Source organism: Prionailurus bengalensis, chromosome B4 (genome assembly GCF_016509475.1).
Source record: "Prionailurus bengalensis isolate Pbe53 chromosome B4, Fcat_Pben_1.1_paternal_pri, whole genome shotgun sequence".
In the NCBI taxonomy this organism is placed as follows: Eukaryota; Metazoa; Chordata; class Mammalia; order Carnivora; family Felidae; genus Prionailurus; species Prionailurus bengalensis.
In genome coordinates, this window is record NC_057358.1 from 45,961,270 (window position 1) to 45,979,987 (window position 18,718).

Genomic DNA, 18,718 nt, shown 5'->3' on the forward strand with positions numbered 1-18,718 from the left:
AGTTCTAAATCAGTGAAATCTCAACTAATGGGTTTTAAAATAAAGCCTACCTATGGTTTAGTTACCAGATTCCTAGTAAGCATTATTTAAGACATCAAAAATACAATCCATAACGAGGCTATGGGCAACACAGTTGCAAAGAATGCATACATAAAAGCTGTTTACCCTTCAGCAGGGTCCAGTGCAAGAGCTCTGGGACTATCTAGGTCTTTCCAAACCAAAACTTGTCGGTGCTGCCCATCCAACTTTGACACCTCAATTCGATTCGTTCCTGTGTCTGCCCAGTACAAGTTCTTCCCAAGCCAGTCTACTGCCATGCCTTCTGGATAATCTAAGCCAAATTCCACCACGTGTTCCAGTGCACTGCCATTCATGAAGGCTCTGCTGATGGTCTGCAAGAATGAGATTAACAACAAAATCACATGGCTTAAGTATAAAACACTATCCAGAAAGAAGAGTTTTGGTTTTCGTTGGGTGTGAGGATCCAGAAGCATAGTTTCTTAACACAATTCATGTATTTTACAAGCACAGAAAAAGCCTGATGTCAATCTCTAATAAATGCAACTGTGACCTCAAGTTTTAGTATCAAGCCGAGGAGAAATTTTTGTAATTATTAAGGACCAAAAATTTACTCAAGTAAGACAGTGGAATGACTTTGCTTTTAAAATCTATTAGTAATCAAGTGAAAAAAATATGGCCAGAATGCTGTAGACTTGTAACTGGTAGTCAACTTCCTGAAGGTTCCTGAGAGTATGCCATGTCATTGTGTCAATCTGCAAAGATCTCAACAACCTTATACATCATAAAATGTACATAACCATTATCAGATTATTACCACTGCAGCTCTGAGTTCCCAAAATTTCAAGCCATTATTCAAGCCATTAATAATGGCTGCTACTTCTTGGCAAGCACTACCTTAAGTACCTTGTGTACACATATTTTCTCATTTAATCCTCAAAATAGCCCTGCAAGATAGGCATTATCTCTATTTTCAAGATGAGGAAAACTTAGAAGGCCATACAATACAAGCCAAAATATACTTATTTTACTTCATTTATTCATTCATTCAAGTTAAAGATTTTATTGAACACCATTAGAATCCAATTCTGGCTCCAATACCCCGTGATTTTTGCATATTAAACAAATTTTACACAAATTATATGAAATAGGCCCAAAACAATCTAGAAGAAGGAAAGATTATTCTCCAGATTTTCTGTTCAGGAGCTCCTCCCTCTTACTGACTTAGTGCTTTTCAATATTTATTTTAGGAAAAAGAAAATAAAGGTATATTCTAACTCATAATTGGCATTTTCTACCTCAGCCAGACTACAGAATTGTGTTTAAAATAAGTCAAGTCTCTATAACTCATTAAGATGGGACTTCAACTGCTTACTCTTTAAGTGCAGAAAATGTCACTCATTATCCTCAAATGGAATAAAGCAGAGGTAGATTATGTCTTGCAGATTTAGAACACTCAAGCAAAGTATCCTGTATTTTAAAAAAGCACTTAATTAAATACGGAATGGACCTTCTCCTTCCTTTAAAAAGTTAAGGGCTTTTGTTGAATTCTGCCTATTAAACAACAAGGGAGAGTGATCACAGCATGAAGACTCAAATTTTAGAACCTCTCCCTTTTAGTCTTTGGTTTTAACATTTCAATTCTTTTAAGCTAACCTTGAGTGATATATCGGTCCAGTAAATTCGGTTGTCTGTCACATCAAAATCCAAAGCAGAAGCTTCTTTGACACCAGTGAGAGGAATGGCCACATTATTATTGTTAGTTTCCAAAGAAATTCGCCTGATATCTGCTCTCCGTGAAAACAAAAGGAAAGCCTCTGGGACAATGCAAGTCTTCATGTCACTGATGAGTTCAAAGCCAATGGGGCAGGCACAACGAAGGCCCTGAGGCCTATATAGGCAAAGATGGCTACATCCCCCGTTTTCCTCTGCACAAGGGTTGGAACCTAAAAAATATGTTAATTATAAAAGGATACAGAAAGACACACACATTGACACAATCAACATATTTTCACTTTAAAATGACTAGGCATGTGGTTCACAAAGACCTATGATTCTATCTGCTCCAAAATATAGTTTCAATCCTAATGTCATAAATACCATGAAGATTAACAGGGAATAAAAAGCCAGGGGCAGTGATGCAGGCCTGTATTCCCACCTACTCAGGAGGCTGAGGCAGGGGGAATGCTTGAGCCCAGGAGTTCTGCATTGTAGTGCATGCACTTTGCTAGGCCAGCCCTCCACACTAAGTTAGCTTCAATGTGGTGCCCTCCTGGGCACAGGATACCACTAGACTACCTAAGGACTGTGCACTGGCCCAAGTCAGAAACGGGACAGGTCAAAACCCCCTGCTAATCAACTAGAAATAAAGGTATGCAAATACTTTCCTTTGTACCCACAGTAAGCTTTAAAATAAGTTACATTATTCATACAATAGGACAGAATTCTTTTAATGAGGCAGGTGTGTGTGCATGTGTGTGTGTATATATATAGCCCTTCAAGTCAAACTATGTAGCCAGAGTACTAAGCCAACATTCAAAAGGCCCATTTCTTGTTAAAAAAAAAAAAAAAAGAATTAGCAGATAATTTCTATATTCCCTCAAAACACCAAAAATTTACACTGCTGCTTGATAAACCACTATCTCTAACTTGTCTCATTCTTGGCGTCCATCTTTGAAGGAATTTTTTAATTACTTACCAATGATTCGATGAACATTTGTGGCCTTTAGGCCCATGAGATCAGGAAGTTGATCTATGATGATCTCCCTCTCTGCACTTCGTTTGTGTACTCTTTCGATGCTACGCCTCTGCCAGTCAGTCCAGTAAACATAGTCACCCAACAGAGTAAACCCAAATATGTGAGGAATTTTGTCTTCCACCAGTACTCGTCTCCCAGTGCCATCAATATTCATAACCTTCAAGTTTAAGTTTAAAGACAAGAGGAAAAGATGTGTACTTATTCTTCGAATGTATATAAAATGACAAATCCAACTGCCTGTTGTATCAAAACTGAAAAGAGTCATCTTAGTTATTTTTATTACAATGTTTTCACAAAATAACAACATGCTAATGTAACAAGAATGATTTAAAATACTCAGTATAAGCTCATATTTTCCCTCTATTTCTCTATCTCTTATTACTCTTCCTTCTACAAATTCTGGCAATATTAGCCTTAGTATGTATCTCTTTTATTAAGTGCCTTTTAAAAATTAAAAATACAATATCATTACCTTAAATTTGCTTTTACATTTGTTTTTACATTATAATGTACCTTCATACATATTATTTTATTATATATTTTGTTTTATAACATACTTTATTTTTCCTGAGAGTTTTGTCTGTTTTACATCTATAAGGAAACAGAGATTCACAGAAGATCACACAGCTGAAAACAAAAATGTCTTGTTTAGGACTCCTTCCACTTATTATACTTTTTATTTTATGGTTTCGTTTGAAAATTTTTTGAAAGCCCAAGATAAAAGGGCTCTCAGAACATCTCTCAGTCTCTTAAGATTATAATTATAAATGTATCTGGAGTTTACAACACTCTCTGCAACTAAGTTTCCAAGAACTGGGATGTACCTACTGTCTCCAACTACCCCATTTAGCAACATTATTAAATTCATTCTGAAACTCTCATAAACTCAACAATTTCTGTACAAGTGGCAAAGGCATCTTTTCTGTCCCTGACATTCCAGCAACATGTACTCATCTTCTGTTCTGAAAGATGGAGTCAGTCAGTCTTCTAAAGCAAAAACTTGGAAGTCCCCAACTGAAACCATTTCTACCATTAAGTGGCCTGTGTGCCAGGCAAACTGGACTTCAGAAATGTTATTCTGGTACTAAAATCATGTACATACATGCAAACAGTATCTTCCCTACCCTCCTACAAACGGTATTATGATTTATGCAAGAATTAATTTTTTTATCCATAAAATTAGTAGGAAATAGTCCATATAAGTCAATACTGTGATTGCCTAAATGCAATGACAACCAGATGTTATCTTTATCTCTCCTCTCTAAAATTTAAAAACTCTTGCTGACCTTCCAAGAACAGCCAAACCTTGAAAACAAAGTACTTAAAAAATTGAGTAAGCAAAACTGTGCTATATCCTTGCATTTTCATGGGCAAATATCAATAAATATTTCATTTATATGTTTAAATATTTAATCTTTGTTTAAAAAGAGTATTTTTTAAAACACAGTTTATTTCTTTTATATTTATTTTTGAGAGGAAGAGAGGCACAGAGTGCAAGCGGGGGAGGAGGACAGAGAGAGGGAGACATAGAATCTGAAGCAGGCTCCAGGCTCCGAGCTGCCGGCACAGAGCCTGATGTGGGGCTCGAATTCAGGAACCATGAGATCATGACCCGAGCCGAAGTCGGATGCTCACCCAACTGATCCACCCAGGAGCCCCAAAAAACATAGTTTAAAAGAATACTATCCTAATTCCTACATTAAACGCTGCTTAAAGTTAATAATTTCTCCTTAATTTGAGACATGACTCTTGACTTTTTATATTCATATTTTCTTGCAACAGATCATTCCTGGATATGCTTTATGATATTTATATCTTAAGATTACTTTGGTGTTTAAGAGCAAAAGGACTGAGTAGAGAAAAAGGGTCAATAATTTGTTTACGTATCTAACTAGAATGTGACCTCTAGAATAGCAGGAACCTAATTCATCCATTTACGTGCCTGCCACATCTACTGTTAAAGAGTCTGACAGAGAACTCAATAAATATTTGTTAAATAATTTTTAAAAAGAGATAGGTTTCCTAAGACACTCACTCAAGAAACCTTCCTAAAAATGGAAATGAAAATTTAACATTATCCTCAGATTCTACAGTTTAGCCATTTGAATGAAAGGTATTCTTGCCCAAATTTTAAATCCATGTAAAAAATTTAAATCCATGTAAGAAAAAAACCCACACTACTCCCTACTTTTGGAGAATGGATACATTCCTGAACCCTCCCTAAAAGCAGAGCTCCAAGAAAGAATTTCTGGCCCCCCTGTATTATTGGAAAGTGTGATCAGAGAGAAAAATCTTTCCTTTGTAAGATGTGTAACAGAAACATCTTTATTCTAGGTAGGGAAAGTTTATTTTTTAAAACTCTGTACTTTTATTTTACCTCCATCCAGAGGTACTCTCCTCCAGAGATTATCTCTTGACTCTAGCATCTTCTTCTACCCTTTCATGAGAACTTCCTTTTAGTACTATTTCCTTCCTTCCCAAGGATCTTCGATATCTCCCTCTTCATAGGGTCCTTTTTTTCTGCCTTTATCACAACACAATTTCTTCCAACTTAGAAAGACACTGTTTAAAAGTTGAATGATTCTGTTTTTACTGCCACATTCTTTGAATATGATCTGTAACAGCTGCCTCCATCTCTTAAGATTCATTCCCTTACTCTGCTGACTTCCAATCTCTGACTCAGATGAAATAAGTCTACTGAAAATGGTCAGTGACTACCTCCTTGCTTTCCTCAGTTCTTGTGCTCTTTTGCCTTTTTTTTTTTTTTAATTTGATACTCTTAACCACCCACTGAAAATATGCACTGGATTTTCATGGCACAGTATGACCTTTTCCCTTTTTCTATAGCCAGAAAGGCTTTTTATCTCTTCATTTTTACTGGTTCTCCCTTCCTTTTTCAGACCTGGTTGGATATTTTCCAAGGTTTCCTGAGTTCTCCTCTGCAAATCACCTTTTAAAGACCATCAAATCTTGCAGCTTCTGTTATCTTATGTAAAAATAAATACACAAAAAATAAATATGTAAAGTTCTAGTCTAAGGTCTCATCAGTTTCTACTGCAGTATTTCCAACTGCATCTCCTGGAAAATGTACCACTACGTCATCTAAAATGTCATATACTTAACAGTGAACTTATGTTCTCTTGTTAGGGGGAGTTCACCATCCAATCGAAGAGTTTCCAACACACAGTGCTAAATAGTATGCACTGTACCACCCTAAAATACTACTTCCTCACCAGCTTCTGGTATATTAAAATGTCTGACTTGATTTTCTTCCTAGTTTCAGTATGATCTTAAATCAATTACTCTGCATTATCTTACATTTAATAAACTAACACTAATTTTGCTGTACTATGCCCAAATACTGACCTTCCTGTTAAGATTTGTTTCCTCATCTAAAGGCACACACTAAATGCCTAATATCGAACTTCTTCATAAAAATAAAATTTACGGGCACCTGGCTGGCTCAGTTGGTTAGCATCCAACTTCGGCTCAGGTCATGATTTCACGATGGTTTAGGGGTTTGTGAGTTCAACCAGTGTCAGGCTCGCTGCTGACAGCTCAGAGCCTGGAGCCCGTTTCAGATTCTGTGTCTCCCTCTCTCTCTGCCCCTCCACTGCTCATGCTCTCTCTCCCTCTCTCTCAAAAATAAATAAACATTAAAAAAAGGAATGAAATGAAATAAAATTTAAATTTCTCCTCCAAAAACATTACAGGATCAACCAACTCTTTCTTTCAGTTGTGTTAGCCTACAACATTTCTGTTCATTCTAATAAGTGAACAACTTAAAAGATGGCTGCATAAGTATGAATTTGGATAACAGGCAAAAAACAGAACTGAAAATCACAGTGGGAAAAATAACAAAATCACAACTCCAAAAGATGCTTTTAGTTTACACAATTAAGTGTCTTCTATTTAGCGGTGACTCTCCATTCTGCTCTCTAAAAATCTCTCATGATTGGCAAACAATGTTCTGGAACAACTATACAGACTTAGATTTCAAATATAAGTTCTATCACTCACTGGGTACCCTTAGGCAATTTCTCACCGTAAAACAGGAAGAGAACTTGTAACACTGAATTATTTAAGAATGAAATAATGTTAAATACGTAGCACAGTATCAGATGTGTAGATGCCCTGCAGATGTTGGTTCTTGCCTTTTAAAATTATTTCAATAAATACCTTAGTACCTCTTAGTAAATAGTTACATTTAAATGGCTGTAACTAATTGGTTAAAATGTAGTGCTTCAAAATAAAAACTGATACATTAATATAAAAGAATACGTGGAAATTGAAGACCAAAACAACCACACTGTCCAGCAGAAGAATGAAACAACAGAATAAAACAGAAGAATAAAAACAACAGAAATAAAACAGAAGAATAAAACAGAAGAATAAAAACAATACAGACCTTTCTATATCCTGGCAACTAGTGGAAAACTACAGGGCTGCAGCCTTATTCCCATTTCCAACCCCCAATTTGTATTGTTTGCTCACGCCACTTAGATGTACATAACTAAAACAGCAGATAAAAAGGAGCAAACAGTTTGACAATTCGATCACAAATATTTTTGCTGCTGTACCGGATCCTTGCTCCACTCCCCCAGCCCGAAATCAAACATTAACAGACACATCTAACGAAGGCAAATCGCCGTGAAAGACCTCATGAGGAATGCTAAGAAGTTTATTACAGGGCCTCTTGTAGCGAAGGGATTACAATTTAGTTGAGGAGGTAAACTGTATTTACATTAAAACCATACACATATACTCCTCTCTGGCCTGTATCTTATCAAGAAGTATAGGAAATAGAGGAGCTCAAATCCATCTTGAAGAATTAGAAGAATTTTGACAAACAGAAAAAGGGTTTTTCAGAATAAAAGAAGTAACACATGTTAAGACACAGTCAAGGATGCCTTGTGTGACTGACTTTGAAACAAATGCTTTGAGGCAGAGAGAACACAAAAGGGACTCAAAGGAGACAACATTAGGCAGATAGATACCATCCTATGGCAGGGATGAGACTTCAGGATGAGACCTATAGAAAACAAGATACTTCTGAGGGCACTTTAAAGGAGAGTGATATGACAAAATTCTGTTTTGGGAGGACCTCATTTACCTCTGTTACTGTGTTCAGATTGTGCTGAAAATAATCATCTTAAATACAGAATTAGGGTTAATAAAATATTTTCAATTACTGTGGGATGGTAATAGAGGTCCAAATCCCTTATCTGAGGCTTAGGGCCAGCCATATTTCAGACTTCAGATTTACTGTGAAATTTAGAAAGGTGAACACAACGCACATGGCATATCACCTCTGCCTGGCTTCAGGGAGCACCTGGTTGCCAAACACATTAATATTTTTGCGGCAAAATACATATATATTCCCACAAAAAAGGATAAATAAAGACTACGGATAGTCTTACATTGCTTCAAGTCAGGTTTTCCACCAAATGAATTAACGGAAATAAGTTGGTTTTGAGAGCTTTTTCGATTTCAGAATTACACATAAGGGATTATAGATTAGAAATGCTTTGGTCTAGGCCCTTGTCCAAACTGGTGTTTGGATCAGTGTTAATGCTGCTTTAAGTGCAAGCCAGGGTCTCAGGAAGAAGAAAAAAGGAGCAAAGAACATATTTAAAATAAAAGGTTTTTAGCAACATCTGTCAGAACAACAACAACAAATGGTAATGAAGGTCTTACAAAGATCTTTAGCACAGTGGCCAGGAACTCAAATACAGTTTTCCTAAAAGCCACAACTAAGGATTTTGTAGCTTTACCCACTAGAGCATTAGTCCCTTTTAGCTAATCCTTTTTCTTTCACTTTAAAAGCAAAAACCAGAAGTTCCCCGCCCCCAGGGGTAGAGGGGAAGGAGGTAAATAAAGTGCACCTTAAAGCTAGATGCATCACATCTATTTCCACCTAAACCATGTAATTAAGATGTGCTAAAGATTTTTAAATGAAAATTTAGAAGCACATTGTTTCCCTTAATTCCCTATGTTTCTTGTAGTTTTTATAAGAGGACTGGGTCTAGAATAATACTGCCCAAGAGAAATATCTAAGCCCCACAGGTGAATCATGCATTGTAATTTTAAATTTTCTAGTAGCCAGATTCTAAGAAGTAAAAAGAAACAGGTAAAATTAACTTTAATACTGTATTTTATCTAATCCAATATATCCAAAATATTTTTATCTCAACACGTAATCAAAACTTAAAAATTTAGGGGCGCCGGGGTGGCGCAGTCAGTTGAGCGTCCGACTTCAGCTCAGGTCACAATCTCGCGGTCCGTGAGTTCGAGCCCCGCGTCAGGCTCTGGGCTGATGGCTCGGAGCCTGGAGCCTGCTTCCGATTCTGTGTCTCCTTCTCTCTCTGCCCCTCCCCCCTTCATGCTCTGTCTCTCTCTGTCTCAAAAATAATAAATAAATGTTTAAAAAAAATTTTTTAATAATAATAAAAAAAAAACTTAAAAATTTATTACTGAGGGGCACCTGGGTGGCTCAGTTGGTTAAGCGTCTGACTTTGGCTCAGGTCATGATTTCATGGTTCCAACCTGTGTCAGGCTCTGTGCTGACAGCTCGAAGCCTGGAGCCTACTTCGAATTCGGGGTCTCCCTCTCTCTCTCTTTCTGCCCCTCCCTCACTCACATTCTGTCTCTCTCAGTAAAGGCTCAGTAAAGCCACAACAGTGAAATGTCTTCCATTTGGTCTTTACTTCCTCTTCAGCTATACTATACTTAAATCCTAACATAGGTTAAAATTATTTCAAAAAATGATTTCTGATGAAAAAATTTAATAGAATTCTACTTTTTTTCCCGAGCTTTTATCACATTTCCAAGTCCACATTTCAAAGAACTAGCTGAGACTTGTAAGAGCAAGGACAAAGGCCTGATTCTTTGATTTCTTTTAGGTTATCCCAATATTTAAGTTTAATAAGATAATCCATATCTGCCATCTCCTTGGCTCTCCCACTAAGAGTATTCTAGATTGACCATGTGCTAATAATAATGGTTAAAGATGGTGGTTCATGAGAATCTCTGCTTTATGTCTGATATTTTTCATAATTAAAAAATAAAGAAGGGAGGAAAGATAAGGTACAAGTCCAAGGGTACTTGAATAATAATAATAATAATGATAATAATAGCTGTCATTAACAAATGCTGTTATCACTTTTGTTGTTGATATGATGTGGAAACCAATTATAAGAATCCCCTGAAGAGATTAAGGGATCAACAGCTTAAACAAAATCTGACTGTGAGATTACATCTAAAGAACCATATATTTCTCTTTATACAGAGTCCAATGATTACTTTATGAAATCTGTTTCTTTGCATTACTTTTGCAGAGATGACACTTCCATTAGAAAATGACATCTCCCATGGGGCGCCTGGGTGGCTCAGTTGGTTAGGCAACTGACTTTGGCTCAGGTCATGATCTCACAGTTCATGAGTTCAAGCCCCGCATCGGGCTCTGTGCTGACGGCTCAGAGCCTGGAGCCTTCTTCGGATTCTGCGTCTTCCCCCCTCTCTCTACCCCTTCCCTTCTCACGCTCTGTATCTCTCTGTCTTGCAATAATAAATAAACGTTAAAAAAAAAAAATGACATCTCCCCTAAATACTGTGCTTTTACCAGCTACACAATCTCTACTGGACAGAAGCAACACAGTGAAACAAGAACATACTGCTTCATCTCAAAGAAAATCACTATTATACTTCTCATACCCAACAAGTTACAGTTTGGGGCAGGTTACTAGGTTTGTAAATATGGTTTTAAGCTTCTTATGTTTAAAATAACAACACAAATCCTGGCTAAAGCTTGCTTGTACATTCTGAACCCAGAACAAATGAACCATTTTAAGTGATTCCAAAAGATTACCCTTATGCTTTCAAGGTGGAGCCAACACTAATTAAATCTGGCAACTCTTGACGGTGTGCTTCACTGTATTACCTCAGAGTGGTTTAATTCGTTACACTGAAATTGGGCTTCTGTCACTTCTAAAATCTACCTCCAAATCTGAACCAGAGTCTCTAGTGGTTTCAACTGCTTCAACCACATTGTGGTAGGGATTTAACTATTCTGAGGCATTCCCAAATATTACAAACCGCAATGAGAATATAGACTACAACAGGAAACAGATGTGGGTTAACCAGAATAGCTCCACAGAAAGGAGGTAATAGCAAACCTTCTATAGGTATCACATCTGTTTTCTTGAGCAGTTTCACCAGCTTATTAAATGTCAAGACCGGATTACCCATAAATTGGGAACGCAGCCAGTCTATTACCAAAGTTGTTGCTATGCAACTCCACTTGACTAGACACGTTCAAGAGATAGATGACAACAGGACAACCAGGTACCCATCATAAAATGAGCTAGAGTGGGAACATTATGACATCCTAAAAGAGAAATTTAAGTTATGTTCACAATGAACCATTCCTCTTCTAATGTTCCAGCCAATGTCTAAAACAAGTAGTGAATTAAAATTTGTATATAAAGAGACAATATACCTCATTGGAGGTTCACTGATAATAGGGTATAAAACAGAATTTCACAGAAGTGGTATTTAAAAAAAAATGGAATACATATCTGTGGAAGTAACAGTTCAATCATGCAGATGCTCACTGGGAGAAATGCTTTGAATCTAGTAGGGGAAGTAAAGAGATGTCATGTACCTGTGTAAGAGAGCGTAAGGACAATTACAGTGTTGCATTAAAGCCTTTTAACCTAGTTTAAGATTTATGTCTCGGTAAATACAAGTGATTTAAAAAAAATTTTTTTAATGTTCATTCATTTTTGAGAGACAGCGAACGAGTAGGGAAGGGGAAGAGAGAGGGAGACACAGAATCTGAAGCAGGCTCCAGGCTCTGAGCTCTCAGCACAGAGACCGACGCGGGGCTCAAACTCACGAACTGTGAGATCATGACCTGAGCCGAAGTCGGATGCTCAACCAACTAAGCCACCCAGGCGCCCCAATACAAGTGATTTTTAATGTGAAAAGAGAAAATATCATAGTTTCATTACATAATTTTATTTTTTCAAGGAGTCATGTTTAGAATATTAAACATTTGCAGTTAGTATGCTCTTACAGAGAGCTAAGAATTGCTACTGTGGCCAAAGCTTTCTAAAGCCAAAATTACTCAGGAAAACTAGAAAATTGAAAACAGATTTTCAGTTGAAGGCATTATTATGATCAACACAATACCACCTTGGTCAATTCTATCAATTGCTTCATGAGACACTTTTAAGAGTCCCACTGTCCTAGGGCCTTCCAAAAACCCTAATGCAGAAAACATTAGCATGTTAACAAGGGAAAACTGTTCTCTTTCCTCTCATTCTTTTCAAGCACAACTAAAATAAATTCTATTTGGAGTCTGAGTAGAAATAATAATCAATACCTTATTATTGAAAGGCAAATTACTCCAGTATCAATGAGCATGCCTTATGTCCAGATATTGTTTTTTCATTTTATTTTAATTTTTTAAAGTTTCTTTTTTTAAGTAATCTTTACACCCAACATGGAGCACGAACTCATGACCCCAAGATCAAGAGTTGCATGCTCTTCCAACTGAACCAGCCGGGCGCCCCCCAGATACTGGTTTTTAAATACTACCCTTCATTAAAAAGAACCATGGTTCTTTGGAGTAACAGTTGATTCCAGGGCTGAGGCAAGAGAAATATAAGATAAAGCTGAATATACTGTTCTTCCAAAAAAGGCTTTAAAATTATGGGGGTTGCTTGAAAAATTAAAAATAGAATCACTATATGATCCAGCAATCCCCACTTCTGGGTATATATCTAAAAGAACTAAAACAGGATCTCAGAGATGTTTGCAATCCATGTTCACTGCAGCGTTATTCATAATAGCCAAAAGGTTGAACCAACCTAAATATCCACTGATGGATGAATGGGTAAAGAAAATGTGGTGCATACATAAAATATTATTCAGCCTTTAAAAATAAGGGAGTCTTGTTATATGCTGCAAAACAGATGAACTGTGAGGACATTATGCTAAGGGAAATAAGCCAGCAACAACAAGGCAATACTGTATTATTCCACTTATTCCACTAGATGATTCCACTTCAGGTATCAAAAGAAGTCAAACTCTTAGAGAAAGGAAGTTAAAATGGTGGTTGCCAGGGCAGGGGGAGGGGGGAAAAGGAAGCTGTTTGGAAGAATTTCAGTTCTGCAAAATGAAAAAGTTCTAGAGATCTTGTTGTACAAAAGCGTGCATAAATAATTAACACTACTATACTCTCTGCTTATAAATGGTTAAAATGGCAGATTTTATATTAAGCGTTTTTGTTTTGTTTTGTTTTTTACCACAATTTAAAAAGAAGAGAAGGACGCTCATGAAAAGGACACAGGAATCAGCTTGAAGGTGCTCCTAATGCCAATTCTTGGATTTTTGCAACTATTTAATGATAATAATGAAATATTACCTTATAATATTCCATAATTTTATAGAGTAAAATACGTATCCCGGAATCCATACTAACATATATAGATATATGAAAAATTGAATAAAGGGGAGAGAACAGCTCTTCCTTACAGGAGAATTCCAATTAATAAATACAATAGGAATAATGGATATTGTATCAATGTTAATTTCCTGGTGTTGATAACTGTTCTAGGAGTAGGTAAAATCAAACTGGGTGAAAGATATATTATTCTTCTATATTTTCTGTAAGTCTCAAATTATTTCAAAACGAACAGTCTCAAAGAGAAGCAACACAGCACAACACAAAAAGTACTGCATCAGGAAATCAGGAAATTGGAATTGCATTTTTTTTCCTAAATAGAAAGTTATATGATTGGGCAAATACAAGAGGCTAACTAAGCAAAAAGCGCCAAAGAATGCTGAATTTTAGGAAGAGAAACCTGGGACAGAAAGAACAAATGTTTGTATGAGCATTGTATCTAGAAAACAGCTAATTTTATGAAAACTATAAACAGTTTCTTTATGCAAAAACAACTTTGCAAACCCATGAAACATTGTTTACTTACTATCTTTAGCCTAATGAAATCTACTGTGGCATAGAAGGGTTTTTTTTTCATATTTTAAGAATAACACTATAGCTAAAGTATAAAAGCAACATTATAAATCTCAACTGAATATAAAAGCCAAGTCACTGTCAATCCAAAATAAAAAATAAATGAACAAAACAGAAAACTCTGAATAGGGGTGATATTAATTGCATAAAGCCTCTAATTTCATTCTTACTTACAAACTCTAGAAGACTGAAAGATTTCAGAAGCTCATAATTATAAACAAAATAATAAATACCAGTCTACCGAAAATTTCACTACAACCAAAGAAATTCCTCTTCCTATTCTTTTTAAAGTTACTTATTTTGAGAGAAAGAGAGAGAGCATAGTGGGGGGAGGGGCAGAGAGAGAGGGAGGGAAAGAATTCCAAGTCTGCACTGTTAGCATGGAGCCCAACGTTGGGCTTGATCTCACTAACTGTGAGATCATGACCTGAGTGAAATCAAGAGTCAGAAGCTTAACTGATTGAGCCACCCAGGCACCCTGCCAAAGGAATTCTAATCCTTCTCTGAGATTTAGTTATTTCAGATCAAATCTAACACAACAACAACAACAACAACAACAACAACAACAACAACAAAAAATATATATATATATATATATAGTGCAATGAATTAACAGTGTGGGAAATCTAGGAGTTCAACAAAAATAATTACAGGGCCTGCATTATAATATTCTTAGAAGGTCTAAATTTTTTTTTTAATTTATTTATTTTGAGAGAGTGTGAGCAAGCATACGCATGAGTGGGGGAGGGGAGGGGTAGACTCTCAAGCAGGTTCCTTGCTGTTAGCACAGAGCCGGACATGGGGCTTGATCTAATGACCCTAGGATAGTGACCTGAGCAAAAATCAAGAGTTGGATGCTCAACAGAGCCACCGAGGCACACTGAAATTTTTAAATTGTAAACTACACTTAAAGTGCAAAAAATAACTGAAGGAGAAGCCTTTGTTCATTAGGGATAACTTTAGGAATAACTATTACACAGAATCATTAAACAGCTGGTAATAATTTTAAATTTAAATAAGAAGTTAAAATACTGGCCACTTTTAACTGCTCAAGGATTCATAAATTCCCTCCCAAGAAGTCCCAAAATTGTGGCCTTTGCCATTATCTGACTACCTACCCTTTCCAAACCTACTAAAAACAGTAAAAATAAGATCTCTGTGACCCTTGTAAAAGCATAATAGTTTCCACCTACAGAGAAATCTCTTCCTGAAAAATAATGTTTTACATGGACTCTGTTAGTAAAATACATTTACATGTTCTGCAGGTTTCAAAAAATGGCTTTTAACATTTATTTAAACCTACCAAACATGTTAATAACGAAGTAGCTTATATATGGGTCAATACAAAATATAAACGGATATTACAAGATATGGCTTTCAGTAAAGCTGAATTACTAAAGGGGCGCTTGGGTGGCTCAGTCAGTTAAACATCTGACTTTGGCTCAGGTCATGATCTTGTGGTTTGTGAGTTTGAGCCCCACGTCAGGTTCTGTGCTGACAGCTCACAGCCTGGAGCCTGCTTCAGATTCTGTCTCTCTCTCTCTCTCTCTCTGTACCCCCCTCTCAAAAATAAACATTAAAAAAATTAAAAAGAAAACTGAGTTACTAAAGATTTAAACCCCCCAAATGCAAGTCTTCTTCAGTTAAGAGGGATTAAATGTACAGTAACTAAAGAAAAATTTAAAGAAAAAAGAAAATATTCTAGTCATCTGAATACAAACTTCCTTTAAGCAACTCTCCCAAGGCAAAATGTATTATCTGTTCTTAATCTAAAATAACATAGTTATTTTGTACAGTTAGTACAAAAAAACACCAGAAAATGTAACGGGAAGAAACGTAAAGATCATCTGGTTCAAACGATCTTACTGGTCAAAATACAAAGACCAGATTATTATCTGAATTATCTAAAGTCATCCAGTTAAATGGAAAATCAAACAAGAATTAAGGTCAGTACCCGATATTATAAAATGTTTCAATAAAGATCGAGAGATTACAACTTTTAACAATTAAACACCATTCCAAATTGTAAAGAAGCTGATTTCTCAAGAAAATAGCATATTTAAAATCAGAACTCTTTCACTTCAGGAGTATAAAAACCAAAGGAACAAAAAAGGTAGACTGAAACTAAAAATATCTCCACACATATTAAATGGTTTTATACGAAAACATGAGAAGAAGAAGGGTAACAGAACATTTTAAAAATTATCCAAGAGCAAGTTCAAACGTGGTCACTAAAATAACAACATGCATCAGATTCTTCTAATTTACATAGATAAAACCATACTAACTCCTAAGTAAGGCAAAGCATCTTATTTGGTAAGGGTCTAGGGTTTGTGGTGGCATTTCAGGAAAGCATGTTTACACTCATCATCACGCAAGTTTCTCTCATTATATATGTGCAATAATTTTTTCAGAGCCAGATAGGGTAGAGTGCATAATGAGACAACAGAGCATATAATTAGATGATGTACTACTTTGGCTGCCGTAGATTATAACAAGTTAAATAATGTTGCTTGAATTGTACATCAAAAGGTAACTTTCAAATAGGAATTCAAAAATGTGTTATCATAAGATACATCCCCAACAGATGCCAAGTGATATAGAAGGACAGCGCCATGTCTACAACTCAATGAATATAAGCCCCTAATCCAGGTATTCTGTTGAGCTAAGGGATCTAATGTGATGGTGTTTATCAACAGCATTCTTCAGTTATTGTATGTCAGCAACATGTGGAGAAAATATATTAACATACATACACATAGTGGTGTAAAGTAGTAGAAAGGGGCAAACATTCAGGTGTTTAAGCTCATTATCTTGAATATTTCTCTGAAACTGAAAAATAAAATCAATTTTAAGGAGCACTGAATGTTATAAACTGGCAAAGATTCAAAAGGTACTTGTAATCAAAAGAGCTTTATCTCAATGGCAGATGATCATATTATTATTATTTCTTAAGGAAGAAATTAATCTTTAAAACAAACAAGAAAAATCATCATAAATGGGCCCTTTTGTGTTATAACAGACTTTCACAATATACAGGCTAAAGATGCCAAAGAAATTACTTTACAAAGAAATCTGAATACTTGGAAAACAAATTCCCTTATTAGGATATTGACAAAATAGAGGAAGTTGTCATGAAGGGAAAACGTAGCCCTGCAATTTCAGGCTTAGAATATAAAATAGATCATTCACCAACTGCCAACTTGTCAGCACACATCCTATACAATAATACACTCTTTATTCAAAACTTCTTAATACTCCAAGTTCTAACAATCTCTGTTTCCCAAAGTTGTGCCAGGTATAATTAGATTTGGACAAAACTAACTACGGACATTCTCTAAAGCAAGGAAATTTATAATAAGAGACTGAAAACAAATCGAGATGACCTCCAAGTAGGTAAGAAATCTCTCTTTACCTATAACTAGTATGTATTGCTGCATCTGTCAGCAGAAGCTGAGAACTGAAAGAAGAAAAATTGAGGTAAAACATATATATTAAAAAAAAATTAAGAGAAAAATTGAACCAATGATGTCATTTTCAATACAACCAGTAATTCAAAACACAGCGATTTATTCTGTCAATCAGTTAAGTTGCATGCAATGAGAAAAGCATCCTCAAAAAAAAAAAAAAAGCTAATGATAACATTCCTTTTTTATAATTTTTTTCCTCCATGCTTATTTTTGAGTGAGAGACTGAACAAGTGGGGGAGGGGCAGAGAGAGGGAGACACAGAATCTGAAGCAGGCTCCAGGTTCAGGGTTGTCAGCATACAGCCTGACACAGGGCTCCAACCCAAGAACCGCGAGATCATGACCTGAGCTAAGTCGGATGCTTAACCAACTGAGCCACCCAGGTGCCCCCAACTTTCTTAACTTTTGTATAATGGCAAAAAAGATGCTTTAAACTTATAAATTATCAATGATAGGTCTTTGCTACTGAGCACCAGTTTTCCAGGCCCTCAGTGCAACAGGTGTTTTTGGCAGTGAAACCTGACCAATCAAAATAAGAATGTTAAGACACAATGTGCTTCTGCCTACTGCAGGGTCTTATGAAATAGATACAAAGGCTTATTTGATGACTGTCCTATCAGAATAATAGAAATAATCCCTTCTGATAATGCTTTCGTATGTATTATAAGAAGCCCCAGAACACTGTAATACTTGGGTGGGCACAGAGGTGGAGGGCGAGGGGGAGCTCAGTGCAGACAAGTAAAGAAGTTTGTTTCTAAAGGGTGATGAAAGGATTTCAGCATAATGAATAAGAAGTATAAACAAGCACCAGCATTGTACCTTTCAAATAACACCTACAGGTAAGTGGCCAGTATCAGCTGACAAGTAGGGAAATCAGATATATCCTCACAGACACAGCCTTATCTTAAAGCATCAGACAAAATTATGACTGTCTTTTAAAAAAATGTGACACCATTAGCAATTCCTCTTGTCCTATCCTTCTTTGCAGAAGCTGGTTATAAACCTTAGATAAACCTATTTGTTCTTTCTGCCAACTCTGCACAATAAAAATCAAATCTGAAACCTACAGCTTTCCAATATATCCAACACCTGGTTAATTCACCACTTACAAAAAAAAGGGAGAACCTGATCTAAGGAACCTCCACTGAAGGTGCAGATAGAGTAAGCAGACAAACATTCTGAGCTCTTCCCATAAGACCCAATCAAAACACAAAAGTTTACTGTGTCTTACAATTGCTACATATAAATTTCCCAAGTATCAATCTTTTCTTTTCAAATGTACTATAAACACATAAAGGGTAGTTTGATCCCAAGTAAATGCAATCTTCCAGAAGGCAACAGGGCTATACAACTGTTATTTAATATTTCCTTACACTTCCTGGAAAAAGCAGCTTTCATTCTTGGGCATGACAAAAAGCTGGGAAGCTTTCTT

The 18,718-nt window shown here is 36.1% G+C and overlaps 1 protein-coding gene across 1 annotated transcript in view; it reads right to left on the bottom strand.

Annotated features, from left to right (window-relative positions):
• Positions 1-18,718, bottom strand: part of LRP6 (LDL receptor related protein 6) — a 182,230-nt gene that overhangs the window by 46,185 nt on the left and 117,327 nt on the right. Inside the window, exons 8-10 of the mRNA XM_043561954.1 lie at positions 2,717-2,933; positions 1,675-1,964; positions 166-392 (exon numbers count right to left, since the gene is read on the bottom strand). Of these exons, the coding sequence (XP_043417889.1) occupies positions 166-392; positions 1,675-1,964; positions 2,717-2,933 (734 nt within the window). The remainder of the gene's footprint in view (positions 1-165; positions 393-1,674; positions 1,965-2,716; positions 2,934-18,718) is intronic.